This window comes from Phyllobates terribilis, unplaced genomic scaffold (assembly GCF_046119375.1).
Source record: "Phyllobates terribilis strain yellow unplaced genomic scaffold, ASM4611937v1 Scaffold_7__3_contigs__length_470593459, whole genome shotgun sequence".
Classification (NCBI taxonomy): Eukaryota; Metazoa; Chordata; class Amphibia; order Anura; family Dendrobatidae; genus Phyllobates; species Phyllobates terribilis.
In genome coordinates, this window is record NW_027362767.1 from 367,967,056 (window position 1) to 367,986,128 (window position 19,073).

The window sequence follows — 19,073 nt, forward strand, 5'->3', positions numbered from 1 at the left end:
AGTCTCATTGACAGTTACAGGAATCGTTTGATTGCAGCAGTGATTGCCTCAAAAGGTTGTTCAACAAAATATTAAGTTAAGAGTACCATCATTTCTGTCCAGGCCTATTTCATGAGTTTAATTTTTTTTTACATTTCTGTGGAAGCAGGGTTGAAAAGCAATGACTGACTTTCATTTGTTCATTTTCATAGATTTTTAATTTATTATTACTTTTGTCAGATTCAAGTTATTTCTGTTACCATTGTGGGTTTTTCTTTCATTAAACGACGGGTACCAACAATTTTGACCATTTGTGTACCTCTGCTCAATTCTGGATGGCGCTATAGAGCCCAGTTGTCATGCACAATGAGGGAAAGACTAAGTGCAACACGAAGGGATGAGGGGAAGGAAGCCCAGACACTAGCGAAAAGGGCAATGGAGACCCCTAGGCAGATCTAATAACACCCTGCCTACCCTACTGTCCCTATATTGGTTCCAATCTCCGAACAGGACACCTAAGCTCTGTATATCCCTAGAGCTAGGCCATGGATAGGGAGGAAGGGGGGATGAGCACTGGTCAGTCCCCACTATAAACTAAAGACAACAAGGGAGACAAACTAGGGGGGAGAAACTTAGCTTGAGCAGACTCCAGAGAGATAACACCAAACATCCTCCAAGGGCACCAGAGAGAAAGTAAGCTGACAGCTATAGCTCCAAGCCTTCACAAGGGAATATCACCGGTGACTCCCTGAAGCAGACTGAGAGTTTATAAACACCCGGTTCAAGGTGTGTCAATCAGAGCAGGAGGGAGTTTGCCGCTGGGTCCAAAAGTCAGAAGGATGAAGAAGGCGTCAACAATGCCAAACGCAGAGACCTTTCGCAGCCAGATAGATGCAGAACGACTGTTTGTTACATCTGTTACATCTGACACACCCGTGACACCAGTTCTTGGGATTGCTAGGGATCCCATATTTCAGACCCCAAAGTAATCAGCAAGGAGATAACTTATTTGGGAATAATGTTTTAACAACTTGGGAGAAACACTTTAAGAAGACTAATTGAGTAAGGAGTCTTATTGCCAATGCACAATGGAAAAATATGCAATATAGCTCTCATGGAAACGTGGCTCACAATGGAGGTAGCTGACCGGTATGTCAATGGATGACCTATTAACAAGCATTGCAATATGCCTATAGACTCATTAATGGGTTGGACACTGACTTACAGAGCAGATACTAGGCTACACTTGAAAGCTAGTTGGAGCTAACTTGCTTACAGTTAAGTGAAATTCGAGCAAACCAGCCTATTAATAGCTAAACTGTAATTTCAGGTTAACGAGTCATGTATCCGTATATAAAAAATGAAATTAGTTATAAAGTCCTAAGAGAAACCCCTAGGCCCAATGTGTAACAATTCCAAAATAAGACAATTAGACAGTTTAAAACTTTATTATAAATGAGTATGATGGGAGTTGTGCTCCGTGATTCTTTAGTGCATTGAATTAAGTAACTTGTCTCTAATCACAACCAAAGTCCCGGAGAAGAGCAGCAGCGGTTTACACGTAATACGGTACAATCTTCTGTCCACAAGAAGTTGATGTTACGCGAGCATGACTGTCCGCCCCCCTCTTCTCGCTGGTGTATACTGTCCTTTAATCTTGAGAGTAGAAAATCGTTCATTTAGTGTGACATTAGTCTGAAAAATACACAATATCACGTGAGCTTTTCTTCTTCTGCAGTACAGCAGTGAAATGTGAATGTTTAATCAAAATAAATCTAAAATCTTGGTACACAACATAAGACATCTAACTAAACAGATACCTCCGAAGACAAGGATAACCCATTAAAGAGGTTGTCCAGGAGTTTTTTTCAGCTGCCCCATGCTCTTCTACTTCCATGCTGCTCTGTCAATGGGGCGACTGCCGACATCATGTTAATTGACAGTTGGCTCCCCGCAGATAGGCAGCGGGCAGCCGACTGTCAATCAGCATGACGTCAGTAGTCACGCTCTGTCAACAGAGCAGAGTGGATGATAAACCGCTACTCCTTCAATGTGACGTCAACAGAAGCCGTTGTATCGCCGGCAGGTGCAGTCTGTGATCACTCTGTGCCGGCGGAGATAGGCACAACAGGCAAGTAGTTAGCAACTACAGCACTTGCCTGTTAGTTCCTAGGCATATAAAAAATAATGTAGTCCTGGATTTAAGTGCTATTACTTTTCAAGAATTATTGATTGTATCTTCACAATTGCACTGAGAGAAGACACACATATACCTTAGAAATAGATCATATTGAAGCTATAAGACCCTTGGAGGAAAGGAACCCTATGCTGGGTGGTCTCGTCCACTTTATTATAGGGTGATGAGAATCTATGCAGTACTCTACTTTCCAGAAGATCTGCTTTGGAAATAAGCAGGGAGATGGCTATAGTGGGTGCTCCAGTCATACTTGGTCACTGGAGTCTAGGGGGATCTTTAAAGGTCCCTTTGGCCAAGGTCTAATGATTGCAGATGCAAAGGATGCAACTGCAACTGGACCCATGGAGTCAAGAGCCCCGTTGACACCAGTGCCGTTTTCAGCTCGAGACGCACATTCAGCTGAAATGTATTGTGGCTCAGAGAACCACTGGCTCCCAGAACATTATTACAGGATGGGGGACATTATTACAGGATAGGGGGAAGGACGATGGACATTAATATAGGGCCCACAACAACTGACTATCATGCTGGTGGGGGACCCAGATCCAAATTTTGCGCTGGGGCCCATAGGACTTTAGTTATGCCACTCTCTTTGGCCCATAAGAAAAGAACAAAACATTTAAGAGGATCGGCCACCAGGTTTATCGGTCCACACACATGTGTACGTTCATATTCACATAAGGCCTCTTGTACTTATACAGTTGAAACCAAAAGTTTACATACACTATAGAAAAAGACACATATGCATGTTTTTCTCAATATCTGACATGAAATCAGAATAAACCTTTCCCGTTTTAGGTCAATTAGGATTACCATCATTTTTAATATTTGCCAAATGCCAGAATAATGAGAGAGAGAGAGAGAATGTTTTAAGGCATTTTTATTACTTACTGCAAAGTCAAAAGTTTATATACACTAAGATTACTATGCCTTTAAACAAGTCTGGACTGCCCATATGATGATGTCATATGTTTGGAACCTTTTTTTTTTGTAACATCTGAGTTAATTATAGACACATCTGTGGATGTATTTTAATGCACACCTGAAACACAGTGCTTCTTTGTGTAGCATCATGGGAAAGTCTAATGAAATCAGCCAAGATATCAGGAAGAGAATTGTGGACTTGCACAAGTCTGGCTCATCCTTGTGTATAATTTGAAGTTACCTGAAAGTGCCTTGTTCATCTGTACAAATAATTATACGCAAGTACAAACAAGATGGGAATGTCTAGTGGTTTCGTAGTACTATAATTGAAAAAAAACTCTTCTGCGTTTTGAGGCCACTCTAAGTTTTGGCCTACAAGTACTGATGAAATACTGGCATGTGGATATGGCCTTGATATCTGATGATCAAGCTCAAGTGGAATTTAAACGGTTTTCCTGCACTGCTGGTCCACCACGTGGAAAGGACATCTCATGAATCCAGTGCTTCCATTAAAGGATTTTATTTCTGTTTGCTACACTTTTAAAATCAATGCGTTTCGAAGTCTTTCCGACTTCTTCATCAGGACATAATATAACAAATAGCAGCTGGTATTGATATATATAAGGTTGCAGGAGGCAACCTGTAAAGGTGAGCTTAAAACCTTTTTTACTGACACCGGTTTTATCAGTTAAAGCCGTAGTTTGCGCTCTTTTTCCTTCCAGTAATTTTACAATGATCTAGCTCAACACTGAAGAGGTCAGACCATTGTAACTTGTAACTCATTGAAATTTAGCTCAAACAGAAAATCCAACATATACCACAAATTCAATCACAGCTTGTAACTCACACGATTGGCCATGGCCCGGAAATTAAATCTTAGAGGAACTCCCTTTGGAGGGGGATCTGTGGACTGCGCTCCTGTTTTTCTAAATCTCCCTCCTGGCCGTTTCATTGCTGGCTTTTTGGGTCTATGAAATTGGGAGATAAAAACTCAAAATCATTCATTAATTTCATTGATTGAAACGCTTCTTAAAAGAGGAATGATCACCAGGTCAAAAGTGGCCAGTTTTTGCTTTCTCTGTATTCCGCCTACTCTCCTGAGTATGCCCTATTTTGATGTTTTAAATATCATCATACGGTTCCAGAGATATGAGCCTTTTTATTAGTGCTAATTTTTAAATCTTTACAAAAGGGGCATGGCTAATATGATTCTTTGAGGGGTGTGTCTTTACATTGCTCCTATGAGCACTGCCCCCTTTGTAAAGACCATAAAAATATACACTAAGTAAAAAGATCCAGAACTCTTAAACCATATGGGGGATTTAGAAAAAAACAAAAAATGTAGTACACAGGGGAGCAGCAGAAATAAAATAACAGCAAATGCTGTCCACTTTTGACTTGGTGACAGGTCCCCTTTAATAATTAAAGTACTCATTATTGAGCGTTACGTGAGATGGAAATCTCTACTCACTGAGGAATAAAACCTGCTTTAGGGTTGGGAACTGAAACAGTTAAAGTGGATCCAAAACCGTCATTGTTCTGCCACCTGGTGGAGAAGGATATATTCATTTATTCATTGCAAGATCCAAATGACTTTAATGATAATAAGCCAGTAATGTTAATGACCTTCCAGCATTTGTCTGTCTCTTCCCACGATTTATAGCGACTTGTTGTGTCAACTTGAAATGGAAAGGAAAGAAAAAAGCATTAAATGCATTAACTTTTTCTATAGAAATTTTATGTGGCAGCAAGTTATCACAGAAGCCCCGGAGCAAAACCGGAAATGGAGCTTCACTAAGACTGACTCCAATAAGAAGTGATGTCACAGCACCAGGCTAACAAACACGATGATGTCATGATACAGGCAGAATAAACATTGATATTTCTGCATGGGGATAATATAGTGATATCACCGAACAAGGCTAATTAATAAAGTGAAGTAATGTCATGTCACAGTCCTGGGGTAATGCACAAAGCGATGTCAGAAACCAAGAGTAGCAGAAATAACAAAAACACAGAAAATCACAGTACATGGCGAGGTCACAGGAAAGGGTTATTACACTCAGTGACGTCATAGTATGAGAATAATGCTCACAGTGATGTCACAGGAAAGGGTTATTACACTCAGTGACATCATAGTATGAGAATAATGGTCACAGTGATGTCACAGGAAAGGGTTATTACACTCAGTGACATCATAGTATGAGAATAATGCTCACAGTGATGTCACAGGAAAGGGTTATTACACTCAGTGACATCATAGTATGAGAATAATGGTCACAGTGATGTCACAGGAAAGGGTTATTACACTCAGTGACATCATAGTATGAGAATAATGGTCACAGTGATGTCACAGGAAAGGGTTATTACACTCAGTTATGTCATAGCTAGTGGCTAACAACTACAATAATGTCACAGCACAGGGATAATGCAAGGATAATGCAAACGATGATGTCATAGTGCAAAGGTAATGAACACAGTGATGTCACAGTGAAGGGATAATCCAAGGATAATGCAAACAGTTATGTCACAGTACAAAGGTAATGAACACAGTGATGTCACAGCACATGGATAATGCAAGGATAATGCAAACGATGATGTCATAGTACAAAGGTAATGAACACAGTGATGTCACAGTGAATGAATAATCCAAGGGTAATGCAAACAGCAATGTCACAGTACAAAGGTAATGAACACAGTGATGTCACAGTGCAGGGATAATAAACACAGTGATGTCACAGTGCAAAGATAATAAAACAGTGATGTCACAGTGCAAAGATAATGAACACATTGATGTCATAGTACAAAGGTAATGAACACTGATATCACAGTGCAGGGATAATCCAAGGATAATGAAAACAGTGATGTCATAGTACAAAGGTAATGAACACAGTGATGTCACAGTGCAGGGATAATAAACACAGTGATGTCACACTGCAAAGATAATAAACACAGTGATGTCACAGTGCAGGGATAATAAACACAGTGATGTCACACTGCAAAGATAATAAACACAGTGATGTCACAGTGCAAAGATAATGAACACAGTGATGTCATAGTAGAAAGGTAATGAACACTGATATCACAGTGCAGGGATAATCCAAGGATAATGCAAACAGTGATGTCATAGTACAAAGGTAATGAACACAGTGATGTCACAGTGCAGGGATAATAAACACAGTGATGTCACTGTTTGGTATCATTATAACTTACAGATTTCTGTGGTGTCAACCACTGGAATCTCCAGAGATCCCAAGAAGGAGGCTTTAAATCCCAGGAACCCGGCTCTGCATGGCCCAGTCTTGAACGGAACGGAGGTGCTCATACTCTGCCTCTGCTCCGGTCACTTTCTATAGGACTGCTGGAAATAGCCAAGCACTGTATTCGGCTTTCTCCAACAGAAAATAAAGGAGGTCGAGTGTGCGCACCTCTGTTCTTTTCATGGTGGAGCTTTGCAGAGACTGGTTCCTGGAATCCACAGCCCAATTCTTGGGATCGCTAGGGGTCCCAGTGGTTGGACCCCGAGCAATCAGTAACTTATCTACTATCCTATGGAAAAATGATAATTTTTGGTTCTAGTAATCACCCTTTAATGCAGTACTGTCAGAATGTGGGAAATAACCACTGGTATTATTTTGCATCACTGCTGGGCCCCCCCTCAGGACTTGGGTGCAACTGCAACCTCTACACTACAAAGAGCTGCTGTATGCCATGCCCCATCCTGTCTTCCTTCCATGTATTATTTTTGCAGTCCTGACCATGATACACACTATTACACTACATAGAAAATTTCCAATAGCAAAATTCCATAACTGGTAAAATAATTATTATAATATCACATTTATGCCCGGACGGCTACAAATCACAGTCTAGTTATGACCATAAACATCTGATCGAGTGACTTACTCTTCTATTCCGGTTGACTATATTTGTTCTTTGCTGTCTTCGTCTGTCTCCTATTTGTGGTCTTCTATTCTGTGTGTTAATTCTGCTACAATAAAATTAGAGTAATTAATTATAGTCCTACATACAATTGAATTCTTCCAAAATGACTCTCTAATCATGTAGACTCACCTCCTGCCTAATGGCTGCACAGGAATATTCGCTGCCCTGTACGGCTTTGCGCTTTGTTGGACCTTTCGAGTTTGAATTTTTACCAAGTTCTGAGTACTCTGTAAAAAGACTAAATGTTACAAGAGCAATACAGTCCACAGAGATGGGAACAATCATTTACATCCAATTACAATCAACATTTAGCAACTGCCAAACTTTCCGCATATTGCAAAACTACAACCCCCAGCATGTATAAGCTATCTAGTGGAGGTAGCTCCCTATAAGTCAATGTCTTTTTTTTCAACAATCCTTCCAACATGATTAAGGGTTTTAGTTAAGTCAGAGACCAATCTACAAACAGCTGTTTCGGGGTACACCACTTACCTCTCCTCAGTGTAGAGTAGCATTTGGATGGCTGGATGAGATCCCATTGAGGCAGCATTGGGAGGAACTGACACTACTTAAAGGGAATCTGTCACAATGTTTTTTGCTATTTAATCTGAGAGCGGCATAATGTATGGGGGAGAGACCCTGATTCCAGCGGGGGATCTGCTTGTCATTAAGGACCTCCTGTGAAAGCTAGCGTTTAACTGGCATTCATAGGAGATCGTGATTTTAGCTAAACATAGCAGTGCTGATACACTGCTATGTATAGCACAAGCGACCGGATGATGGCAAATTCAAGGCTCCAATTGGGACTATTAAATACAATAAAAAGTGAAAAAAAAAGTTTTAAAAAATAAAAAAAAAGCACAAAAGTTCAAATCACCCCCCTTTTACCCCATTAAAAATAAAGCTATTAAAAAAATACACATATTTGGTATCGCTGCATTCGGAAAAGTGTAATCTATCAAAATATAAAGTAAATTAATTCAATCAGCAAATGGCGTAGCAAGAAAAAAAAAACAAGAAAAAAAATAAAGAAATCAGAATTACGTTTTTTTGGCCACTCGCAACATTCCAATAAAATGCAATATGAAGCAATGAAAACATCGTATCTACCCCAAAATGGTGTCAATACAAATGTTAGCACAGGGAGCAAAAAATAGGCCTGCACACAGCCCCAGATCCCAAAAATGTAAAACATTACGGGTTTTGGAAATTATTTTTTTTTTACAAATTTCTGAATTTTTTTCTCCACTTAAATAAAAAAAACTATACATGTTTGGTATCTGCATACATGTACTCACAATCAAGTTGCCAGGTCAGATTTACCACACGGTAAACATGGTAAATAAAAAATAAAAAAAACAATTGTGGAATTTTTGCAATTCCGTTGCACTTGGAATTATTTTCCTGCTTTCCAGTACATTATATGATTGACAATATTTATTCTTTCTAAAGTACAACTTGTCTCGCAAAAAACAAGCCCTCATATGACTCTATTATTATTAATATTTATTTATATAGCACCATTGATTCCATGGTGCTGTACATAAGAAGGGGTTACATACCAAATACAGATATCTCTTACAGTAAACAAATTAATAATGATAGACTGGTACAGGGGGAAGAGGACCCTGCCCTTGCGGGCTTACATTCTACTATATGGATGGAAAAATTAAGCTATGGCCCTTGGAGGAAAGGGAGAAAAAACAAAAACGGAAAAAAATGGAAAATCGCCCGGGGATGAAAGGGTTAAAATCCTTGTAATAGCTATATAATAGCTGGGTGCACCTTGACGAGCGCATCCTGTGGGCTTCATTCTTCTGATGTTCATGATGGGTTTACTAACATGCTCTAATGACCACTTCCACTAAAATTGTTATCTTTTTCGCAAAAAATGTCAGCAAAAGTAAAAAAGTAGTGTACTTGAGGAATGTGACTTAACAAGAAGTTCAAAGTTAGATCCAGAATCAATTATTTTTTGAGGACAATTTACACAATACAGGGGAAAAAATATTGATATGCATCCCTAACGTCCTATATTTTAAATGTCAAACCCAAGAATAGTCATGTAAACTAATATAGCGTAATTATAATGAGGGCCATTTGGTTTTAATCAAGGTGTTCAGCATTTGGTAGATACTCCAATGGTAAATAAACAGACCCCATTATAAATAAAGGGATACGTCTGATTGTTTTTGCGTCTGTCATGTGACAAATACAGCTTGCACAAAACTGATGGTGGTTCTGGTGATGTATTCATGCACTGATGGTGGTTCTGGTGACTTATTCTGGTTTTGATGACATATTCATGTAGTGATGGTTGTTCTGGTGCTGTATTCATGTAGTGATGATGATTCTGGTGATATATTCATTACCAGAACCATCATCAGTACATGAACACGAAGCCAAAATCATCATCAGTACATAATTAGAGTACTAGAGCCATCAATAGTACATGAATATGGCACCAGGAACATCATTAGTAAATAAATACTTCACCAGAATCACCATCAGTGCATGAATATGTCACCAGAACCACCATCAGTACAGGAATACGTCACCAGAACCACCATAAGTACATGAATACATGACCAGAACCAAAAGTACCTGAATAATAGAACTAAGCTTAGTACAACGATCAATTGCAATGTCAAGTCAGCCCCATAAACAATTTTATCGCATGAACCTACAACCCTATAACTCTCAGTATGTCCTTAACAATGATAAGGAGATACTGGGAGTTTTTATTAACTGTGATTATTGCGGACCACACAGGAACCACAGGACTGATTAGACACCGTTAGTATCACGAATAAACATTTGCATCCAGGTAGCTCGTAGGTGACATCTTCTCTGTAGACGTCTCTTTCTTTTCATCTGCATCTTGTCTACAAGCCATGATGACTTTTCACATCCACAGCTAGTCTCTGCAGATCTCTCTCTTCACCGGTCTTTTGCAGCACATCCCCACACAGTAGTAATAGAAGATGTTCTGATACGTATTTTTAAACGTTGTCTACGCACATGATTTTTTTTAATAAAAAATAAAAGTTCATCCTGGAGGATGGAGTGCCAACCTTTTCTTTAGTCACATTTATCTTCATGCTTGCGCTGCCGAGCACCCAGAATATTTATCATGCAGGTGTGGTGAGCTGTTCTGTTTGCTTGTGGACATCCCCACACAGTGCCCTTAAAAATAAGAGTGTTATTAAAATGCCCTCTGCATAAAAATATCTGTCCATACTGTACCCTAAATAAGCCTTTCTATGGTATACGTCCTCCACACTGTCTACCATTATCAGCTATAACCCTTATGATCCATAGTCTATACCATGGCTGTCCCCTCTCTAATTTTCCATTGCACTTTCTATATCTCTACACTGTCCCTCCGCCATGGTAACCCCTCTCCATAATGTGTCCCCATTTCATGCTGTCCCCTCTCCATATCCATTCTGTGCCCCTTTTCACACTATGCCCTCATACTGCCCACCACGCTGCTCTCTTGAAATTGTAACCACTCCTCATACTGTCCCCCTACACAGTATAATGGTCACCACAGCCGCCCATATGGTTTGATATCCACAACAAACTGCCAATATATATGGTCACCAACATAGCCTCCCCATATATAGTATGATGTCCACCACAGCCCCCCAAATATAGCATGATGTCCACCACAGCCTCCCATAAATAGTAGGATGTCCAAAACAGCCCACCGTGTATACTATGGTGGCTCCCACAGCAACCCATACAGTATTATGGAGCACAAGCAGCACCCCAAAAAGTATGATATTCACCGCCCCCCCTGCACAGCCCCTTATTTTATACGCCCCTGAACAGTTACTCATTTTATGCCCAAGTAATATTAGAATTAAAAAAAACACTATACTCACCTAATCCAGGCTTCCATCCACTGTCTCCTCTTCTATGAAGTGCTGCAGTTGGGCACTAGATGGTGCCATCCAACGTCCCCTGCATGCACCGTCTCCAGCAAGGCGCATACCGGACGTTGCCTACATCTTGCTGGACTTACCGGTGTAGCAGGAGGCTGATTACAGCTCATCTGCTCCTGCCCTGGGCAGTGCTGACATCAATTGTATTCACCTCTGACAAATGCAAATACAATCGAGTGCGGGAGGGTGTGACGGCACAGGCGCAGGCAGAGAGAGGGGTGAGCGGTGTCAGTGACTGACACTGCTCCCCAGTGTGCCTGCGCCTCGGCCTTCACGGTGCTGATTGCCTGCAGCTGGAGGAAAGTGACGGGCGGTTGCAGGCAGTCATCAATTTTTTTTTCAAAGTGCGCCCACCCTGGGTAGGCATGAGGAAGGAAGGTGCCTACCTTGCCTACCCCTTGTCTCAGCCCTGTTAGGGTATCTCCTTAATTCCTAAATTTGAAGACAGTTATCAAGAAGACAGAACTTACAAGGCATTAAGTTCAACATTTCCACTAGTGACCCCATAACACCACAAGACAGGAAGTGTTATTATAGGGATTTTGGAACACCAGGTTGGTGCTAAAAGGGGTTGTCCAATACTTTCACACTGATGCCCTATCCATAGGTACCCCCGCCGATCAGCTGTTATCAACGCCGGCGGCAGCGGCCGCCGGCCGGAATTCCTTACCTGCAGTGCTTGGCTGTCAAGTTGTAGTGGCCGGCGCTTGTTACTGCACATCCGCCTCCCATTCAGTTGAATGGGAGGCGGATGTGCAGTACCCTGTGGTGGCCACTACAGATGGACAGCCAAGCACCGCAGGTAAGCACTTCCAGCCGGCGGCCGCTGCCGCTGGCACTGATAACAGCTATTGCTATATAGAGACTTTGGTAAGCAGTAAAAATTTATTATGTTTAATGTATGCAAATGCAATGCAGTGTTGGTAAAAGTATATCTGTCAGCTACAGACATAAGGTCAGACATAATTAAGTTCGGGACTAGCCCATAGTAGGAGAGAAAAGCCCCAGTAAAAGGGAACTGCTTCCTGATAGTAGATCAGATACGGAAATACAGTAATCAAGGTCAAGTTCAAGTTGCAGTGGGCAAGCATCTATTGTTCGGGGCAGTGGGAGGCCTTACAGGAATCCTCTGCGGACATTCCTGTAACATCTGCACAGGCTCGGTACAGGTACTATGAAGAGTGCCTTATCCTCTGGTGTACAGGGGACAATGGATGTGGAACCGTGTGAAGGGAAGGTAACGAATCCTGGGTGCACTGCGGGACTGGACAGTTAATCCCTGGGGCTGACAGGTACAGTAATTATAGGGATAGTCCAGGAGGAATGGATAGTAATGCTGAAGACATATGTGACGCCTCTACTCGTAAAGCCCGTGTTTTACCCTGGGTGTTGGGGGACTCAGTGTCGGGCCCTGTGATGGAGAGGTGGGATGCAGCCGTGGCCCGGGCCCGACCCGTGCTCAGGGCCGTCACATTAGAAAGAGATGGTATGGGCTTGTCCGGGTTGAGTAGCTGATTAACGACTACGCCACCTGTGGTGCCTGGTGAAGGGTCACCAGCGCCGCTGCAGTCCGCTGAGGCCTGGTGGTACAGCGGCCAAAGTTCTTACTACTCCCCACAGGCAGAGCAAGGCCTCAGGGCAGAGGGACAGGATGGAGGGGCTAGTAGTTAAGGAGAAGAGATCACGCATCCCGCGGTGTGGCGCAGAAATAACAGTCCGGAGGCCATAGGGGTGAACTTCCAAGACTTTACTCACTTAGATGGCAAAGGAAGGCGACTCCCTGCTCCCCGCGGAGTCCTGCGCTCACCAGAGACGGGGGTCCGACCACCTCCGAGTAAGTCCAGCATTCAGTCGGGACCCTACAGCAGAGTGTTTCTGAATTACAGACCGAATCCTTTCCTGTCCGTGTGTGTGCAAATAGGCCGGGTCTCCCTCTGAGCTCCTCTCAGAACAAGGGCACGGGGACAGCTCCATCCGATGCCCGGTGGGATCCTCTGGGCCTAACCGGGCTTTACCGTCCAGGACGTAGAGTAGCAAGGTCGGGTGTCGGGGGCCGGTACCCCTTTTGCAGCCGGAGTCCCTCTGAATATATCAGGTTGGCGAGGACAGGTGGCGTACTCCGCTCCGTCTGCATCCTGCCTGGGATCCATTTGCTGTGGAGCCACACTCTTAGGCTCCGGGCCTTCTTGATCATGGTCCTTGGAAGGGTTGAGACATTCCTTGTCTACAACCTACCTCTCGTCCCAAGGCCAGGGTACAAGGGCTGTGTCCCTTGCCGGCGCAGGCCCACACAGGATCTGCGCTCCGGGAGGGAGGTCACATAACACGCAGTATTCTGACAGCACAGTACGACCACAAGAGCTTGACTAACAAGGACGAAGGACCAAGATCAAAGATTGCTTTGAATTAAATATGAAATCTAAACTGTAACTAACTTGTAAGTCCTCCACCCTCACCCACTAACTGGTTCCCCTAACTCTTCATTCCCCAGTCTCCCTGTAACCAGGGGAGCAGCACCTAGTGCATTCAAGCTCCCTCTGGTGGAGAAGTGTGGTGTTGGACGCAAAAGGTTGGGTCACGACTAGTGTTGAGCATTCCGATACTGAAATATCGGGTATCGGCCGATATTCACTGTATCGGAATTCCGATACTTAATTCCGATACTTTTATAATATCGAATACCGGAATCGGAAGTTCCCATAATGCCTGCGCTCTGCAGTGTCTGTGAAGGATGACAAGCTGGATGGCAGCGCTCAGCTGCGATCCAGCTTGTCATCAGAATGCCATCCCAGCGTGGGAGAATTCTCCTGATTGTTTAAAAGCCGGCGGGCGGTATAAAGCCGCCGGCTTTTAAACAATCACACAGCCCCATACTGCTTCCCCGCAGCCTCCCACCCCGATCCTCCGCTCCCCTCGCCACCTCCAATCCCAATCGTAAATTAGGACCGGGCGGGGAGCGCAGCACCAAGGAGCGAAGGACCCGGGCGGGGAAGCCGGCAGTGAAAAGACTTCACCGCCGGCTTTCCCGTTCTGTGCTGCGCTTTCCCGCCGGTTATTTCAAATGAACAGCTGAGGTATCAGGTGATGCCGATCAGCTGTTCATTTGAAGTAGCCGCGGTGCCCTCAGAGGGTTCATGTGAGTTCATGCTTGACTGCATGAACTCACATGAACTTTCCCACGGCCGCACAGGTCAGCCTCACCTCCCAGACCCGTCATGATTAGTGTGTGCGGGGTGTGTGTGTGCGGGGTGTGTGTGTGTGCGGGGTGTGTGTGCGGGGTGTGTGTGTGTGCGGGGTGTGTGTGTGTGCGGGGTGTGTGTGTGTGCGGGGTGTGTGTGTGTGCGGGGTGTGTGTGTGTGCGGGGTGTGTGTGCGGGCAGACATAGGCCGATGTGACACTACTACTCCCATCGGCCTATGTCTGTCCCCCGTCCACTCGTGCCAGCAGGATCAGCTCGATGGGAGCAGTAGTTCCCATCAGCCTGATCCTGCTATATAAATTGCCCTACTGTGTCCCCAATAAATGTTAGATACATGTCATTGGTGGCCAGTGGTTACCTAAAATAAATTAGTTCATACATTACCTGTCCCCGCCGATCGTCACCTAAAATAAAGTAAAAAATAAAAAACTACACCTATACTCACCTAGACACCTAATTCCCCGAAGCCATCGATCTCCTGTAATAAAATATAAAATAATAAACCACAACCTTATCCTTACCCCTCCGTAGCAGTCCACGAGTGTCCCACGAAGATCTCCAGTTCAGAGCAGCCACATAGAATGTGACCGCTCTGAACCGCTGCCGCCGCTAGAATGACGGGGCCGTAAGGGTTCACCAGAGTTAAGGCAGCGCTGCTCCGGTTAGCTGCTTTACGGCACTGCTGTATCGTGAGAAATTCCCACGGTACAGCACTGCCGTAAAGGAGGTCTCCGGAGCTGCGCTGCCTGAATGCACTCCGGTAACCTCAGTCAGTGGCTCCCGCTGCCGGGAGCGGACGTGTTCCCGGCAGCGTGAGCTTACAGCAGCCATGCACAGCTGTCACCATCTCCAGATGTGACAGCTGTGCATGGGAGATCAGCGCAGGAACGTGGACAGGTAACTATTTTTTTTTAGTAAACTAAGAATTAAATAAAATGGTGTTTTATTTCAAATAAATTATTTTTTTCTGGGTGTAGTGTGTTTTTTCTTTTTAACACTTTGTAGGTTAGTAATGGGGGTGTCTTATAGACACCCATCATTACTAACCTGGGCTTCATGGCAGCTGGCGCTGACATGAACCCCACCACTATTACCCCCTGCCACCGCACCAGGGCAGCGTGGAAGAGCGAGGCTAAGTGCCAGAATTGGCGCATCCTATGGATGCGCCATTTCTGGGGCGGCTGACGGCTGGTGTTTCTAGCCTGGGAGGGGGCCAATATTCATGGCACCCTTCCTGAGCTATTAATATCAGCCCCCAGCTGTCTGCCTAGCCTTTGCTAGCTATTAAAATAGGGGGGACCCCACGTCATTTTTTTTGGGGGGGTCCCCCATTTTAATAGCTAGTAAAGGCTAGGTATTCAGCTGGGGGCTGATATTAGTAGCCTGGGAAGCTCCGTGGGTTTTACCCCCTTCCCAGGCTTCAAACATCTGCCCCAGCCGTCTGCTTAACCTCCGCTAGAGACTAAAATTATGGGGGATCCCACGCCATTTTTTTTTTAAATAAATCCTTTATTTTAACACTAAATGACATTTGAGGACTTAATAAAGATGCAGTCCCTAAATTATTATTTATTTTTTAATAAATTTTTCCCAAAACTTTTGACGTGGGCTTCGCCATATTTTTGTATGCCAGCCAGGTACAGCATCCAGCTTCTATGAACGCGCCATTTTCCGGGGCGGCCGCGGACTGCAATTTTCAGCGGGGGGCAGAAAGCTTGGGCCTCCCTGCGCTGCAGATTCCATCCCCCAGCTGCCTAGTTGTACCTGGCTGGACACAAAAATAGGGAGAAGCCCCACGTTTTTTTTTTTTTAATTATTTCATGAAATTCATGGAATAATTAAGAAAAAAAGGGCTTCCCTATATTGTTGTGTCTGGCCAGGTACAAATAGGCAGCTGGTGGTTGGGGGCAGCCCGTTCCTGCCTGCTGTACCTGGCTGGACACAAATATAGTGTGAAGCCCCACGTCAATTTTTTTTTAATTATTTCAGGAAATTCATGAAATAATTAAAAAAAAATTATGTGGGGCTTCGCCCTATATTTGTGTCCAGTCAGGTACAGCAGGCAGGAACGGGCTGCCCCCAACCACCAGCTGCCTATTTGTACCTGGCCGGACACAACAATATAGGGAAGCCCTTTTTTTCTTAATTATTCCATGAATTTCATGAAATAATTAAAAAAAAATTGACGTGGGGCTTCGCACTATATTTGTGTCCAGCCAGGTACAGCAGGCAGGAACGGGCTGCCCCCAACCACCAGCTGCCTATTTGTACCTGGTTGGACACAACAATATAGGGAAGCCCTTTTTTTCTTAATTATTTCATGAATTTCATGAAATAATTAAAAAAAAAAAATACGTGAAGCTTCTCCCTATTTTTGTGTCCAGCCAGGTACAACTAGGCAGCTGGGGGATGGAATCTGCAGCGCAGGGAGGCCCAAGCTTTCTCCCCCCCCCCCCCCGCTGAAAATTGCAGTCCGCAGCCACCCCGGAAAATGGCGCGTTCATTGAAGCGCCATCTTCTGGCGCTGTACCCAACTCATCCAGGGCCCTGGTGCGGTGGCTCACTGGGTAATAAAGGGGTTAAGGCCAGCTTGGTATTATCAGCTGGCCCTAAGCCCAAAATTCATGGGGTCACGCCAATATTAGACATGACCACCATGAATTTCTAGTAAAGTATTTAAAAAAACACAACACCCAGAAAAAAGTCCTTTAATTGAAATAAACACACAATTCTTTATTGTTCTAAATTAAACCATACTTACCATCACGCCCATTCCAGCTGAAGCCAACGATCTCCTGCAATAAAAGTAAAATAATAAAGCAACCTCATCCTTACTTTTCCATGGTTCCCACGACAGCTTCAGCTCTGCTACATCGAGATGACAGGCTGGACCGCAGCAGAACGCTGCCATCCATCCTGTCATCCCGCAGACACTGAGAAGCACAGGCATGCTTGTGCTCCTCAATGTCTGGCTGTGACGGCATAAAGATGAGCCGAGGTCATGTCCAATGAACTCAGCTCACCTCATGTACGTCACTGACAGCGTGGGAAAATTCTCCTGCACTCAGCACTTCAGCGTGAGAATTTTCCCACACTGTCAGTGACGTGCATGAGGTGAGCTGAGTTCATTGGACATGACCTCACCTCATGTATGTCACTGACAGCGTGGGAGAATTCTCACGCTGAAGCGCTGAGTGCAGGAGAACTTTCCCACGCTGTCAGTGACGTGCATGAGGTGAGCTGAGTTCATTGGACATGAACTCGGCTCATCTGGATGACGTCACAGAGAGACACTGAGGAGCGCAAGCATGCCTGCGCTTCTCAGTGTCCGCGGGATGACAGGCTGGATGGCAGCTTTCTGCTGCGGTCCATCCTGTCATCTCGATGTAGCAGAGCTGGAGCTGTCCTGGGAACCATCGAAAGGTAAGGATGAGGTTGCTTTATTATTTTACTTTTATTGCAGGAGATCGTTGGCTTCAGCTGGAATGGGCGTGATGGTAAGTATGGTTTAATTTAGAACAATAAAGAATTGTGTCTTTATTTCAATTAAAGGACTTTACTCTGGGTGTTTGTGTTTTCTTTTAACTTTGACTATGGGGTTAGTAATGGGGGTGTCTTATAGACGCCTCTCCATTACTAACCTGGGCTTGATGTCAGCTGGCATTATAAGCTGACATCAACCCCAACCCTATTACCCCCTGCCACCGCACCAGGGCAGCGTGGAAGAGCGAGGCTAAGTGCCAGAATTGGCGCATCCTATGGATGCGCCATTTCTGGGGCGGCTGACGGCTGGTGTTTCTAGCCTGGGAGGGGGCCAATATTCATGGCACCCTTCCTGGGCTATTAATATCAGCCCCCAGCTGTCTGCCTAGCCTGTGCTAGCTATTAAATTAGGGGGGACCCCACGTTATTTTTTTGGGGGGGTTCCCCCATTTTAATAGCTAGTAAAGGCTAGGTATTCAGCTGGGGGCTGATATTAGTAGCCTGGGAAGCTCCGTGGGTATTACCCCCTTCCCAGGCTTCAAACATTTGCCCCAGCTGTCTGCTTAACCTCCGCTAGAGCCTAAAATTAAGGGGAACCCCACGCCAATTTTTTTTTAAATAAATCCTTTATTTTAACACTAAATGACAAGTACAGTAATCAACACTGTCACTGTACTTCATATATATGTGACTGACATGTTTCTATCTATCTAATCTATGTGTGATGCTCTATTCTTTCTGTTCTAAATTGTCGGGTACAGATGCTGAATTGCCGGCCGGCTTTCTTAAAGAGACGGTGCATGAAAACACTATTATTTTTTTAAATAAATCCTTTACACTAAATGACAAGTACAGTAAGCAACACTGTCACTGTACTTCATATATATGTGACTGACATGTTTCTATCTATCTAATCTATGTGTGATGCTCTATTCTTTCTGTTGTAAATTGTCGGGTACCGGTGTATGCCGCTGATGAATTGCCGGCTTTTCATGTCATTCTACATTATTCTTAGTTGTTTTACTTCATGTAGAATTAACCTACAAGGAAAGAAAGGGTTTATTTTCATTCCGATATTTGTGTCCCATTGACTTGCATTGGTTTCCGGTATCGGAATCGGCGATATCCGATACTTTTTGGGTATCGGCCCGATCCAATCCGATACGATATTTCCTGATATCGGAAGGTATCGCTCAACACTAGTCACGACTATCACACTGGCCTTACTTCAGAGGAGGAACACTACACTCCATTAGAGAAGTGCAGCATCCCTGTGGCGGTCGAACCCTCAGGGGCGCCACACATACTGTACAAAGGAAACAAAAACTAAGAAGTGTTGTGTCCAATACTGCGTGTTACAATCTGATGAACTGTCCAGTAAACCTTTGCTTGCTGA

General features: G+C 44.1%; 1 protein-coding gene across 2 annotated transcripts in view; it reads right to left on the bottom strand.

Annotated features, from left to right (window-relative positions):
* Positions 1 to 1,438: 1,438 nt before the first annotated feature.
* LOC141153226 (UAP56-interacting factor-like) overlaps positions 1,439 to 19,073 on the bottom strand; it is a 95,784-nt gene continuing 78,149 nt past the window's right edge. Inside the window, exons 4-9 of one of the 2 annotated variants that reach the window (XM_073637929.1) lie at positions 7,175 to 7,272; positions 7,007 to 7,088; positions 4,727 to 4,779; positions 4,572 to 4,646; positions 3,948 to 4,068; positions 1,439 to 1,674 (exon numbers count right to left, since the gene is read on the bottom strand). In XM_073637929.1, coding sequence (XP_073494030.1) covers positions 1,579 to 1,674; positions 3,948 to 4,068; positions 4,572 to 4,646; positions 4,727 to 4,779; positions 7,007 to 7,088; positions 7,175 to 7,272 — 525 coding nt within the window. In that variant the 3' untranslated portion in view covers positions 1,439 to 1,578. Of the gene's footprint in view, positions 1,675 to 3,947; positions 4,069 to 4,571; positions 4,647 to 4,726; positions 4,780 to 7,006; positions 7,092 to 7,174; positions 7,273 to 19,073 lie in introns of both variants that reach the window. The other variant, XM_073637928.1, reaches the window with a different exon arrangement.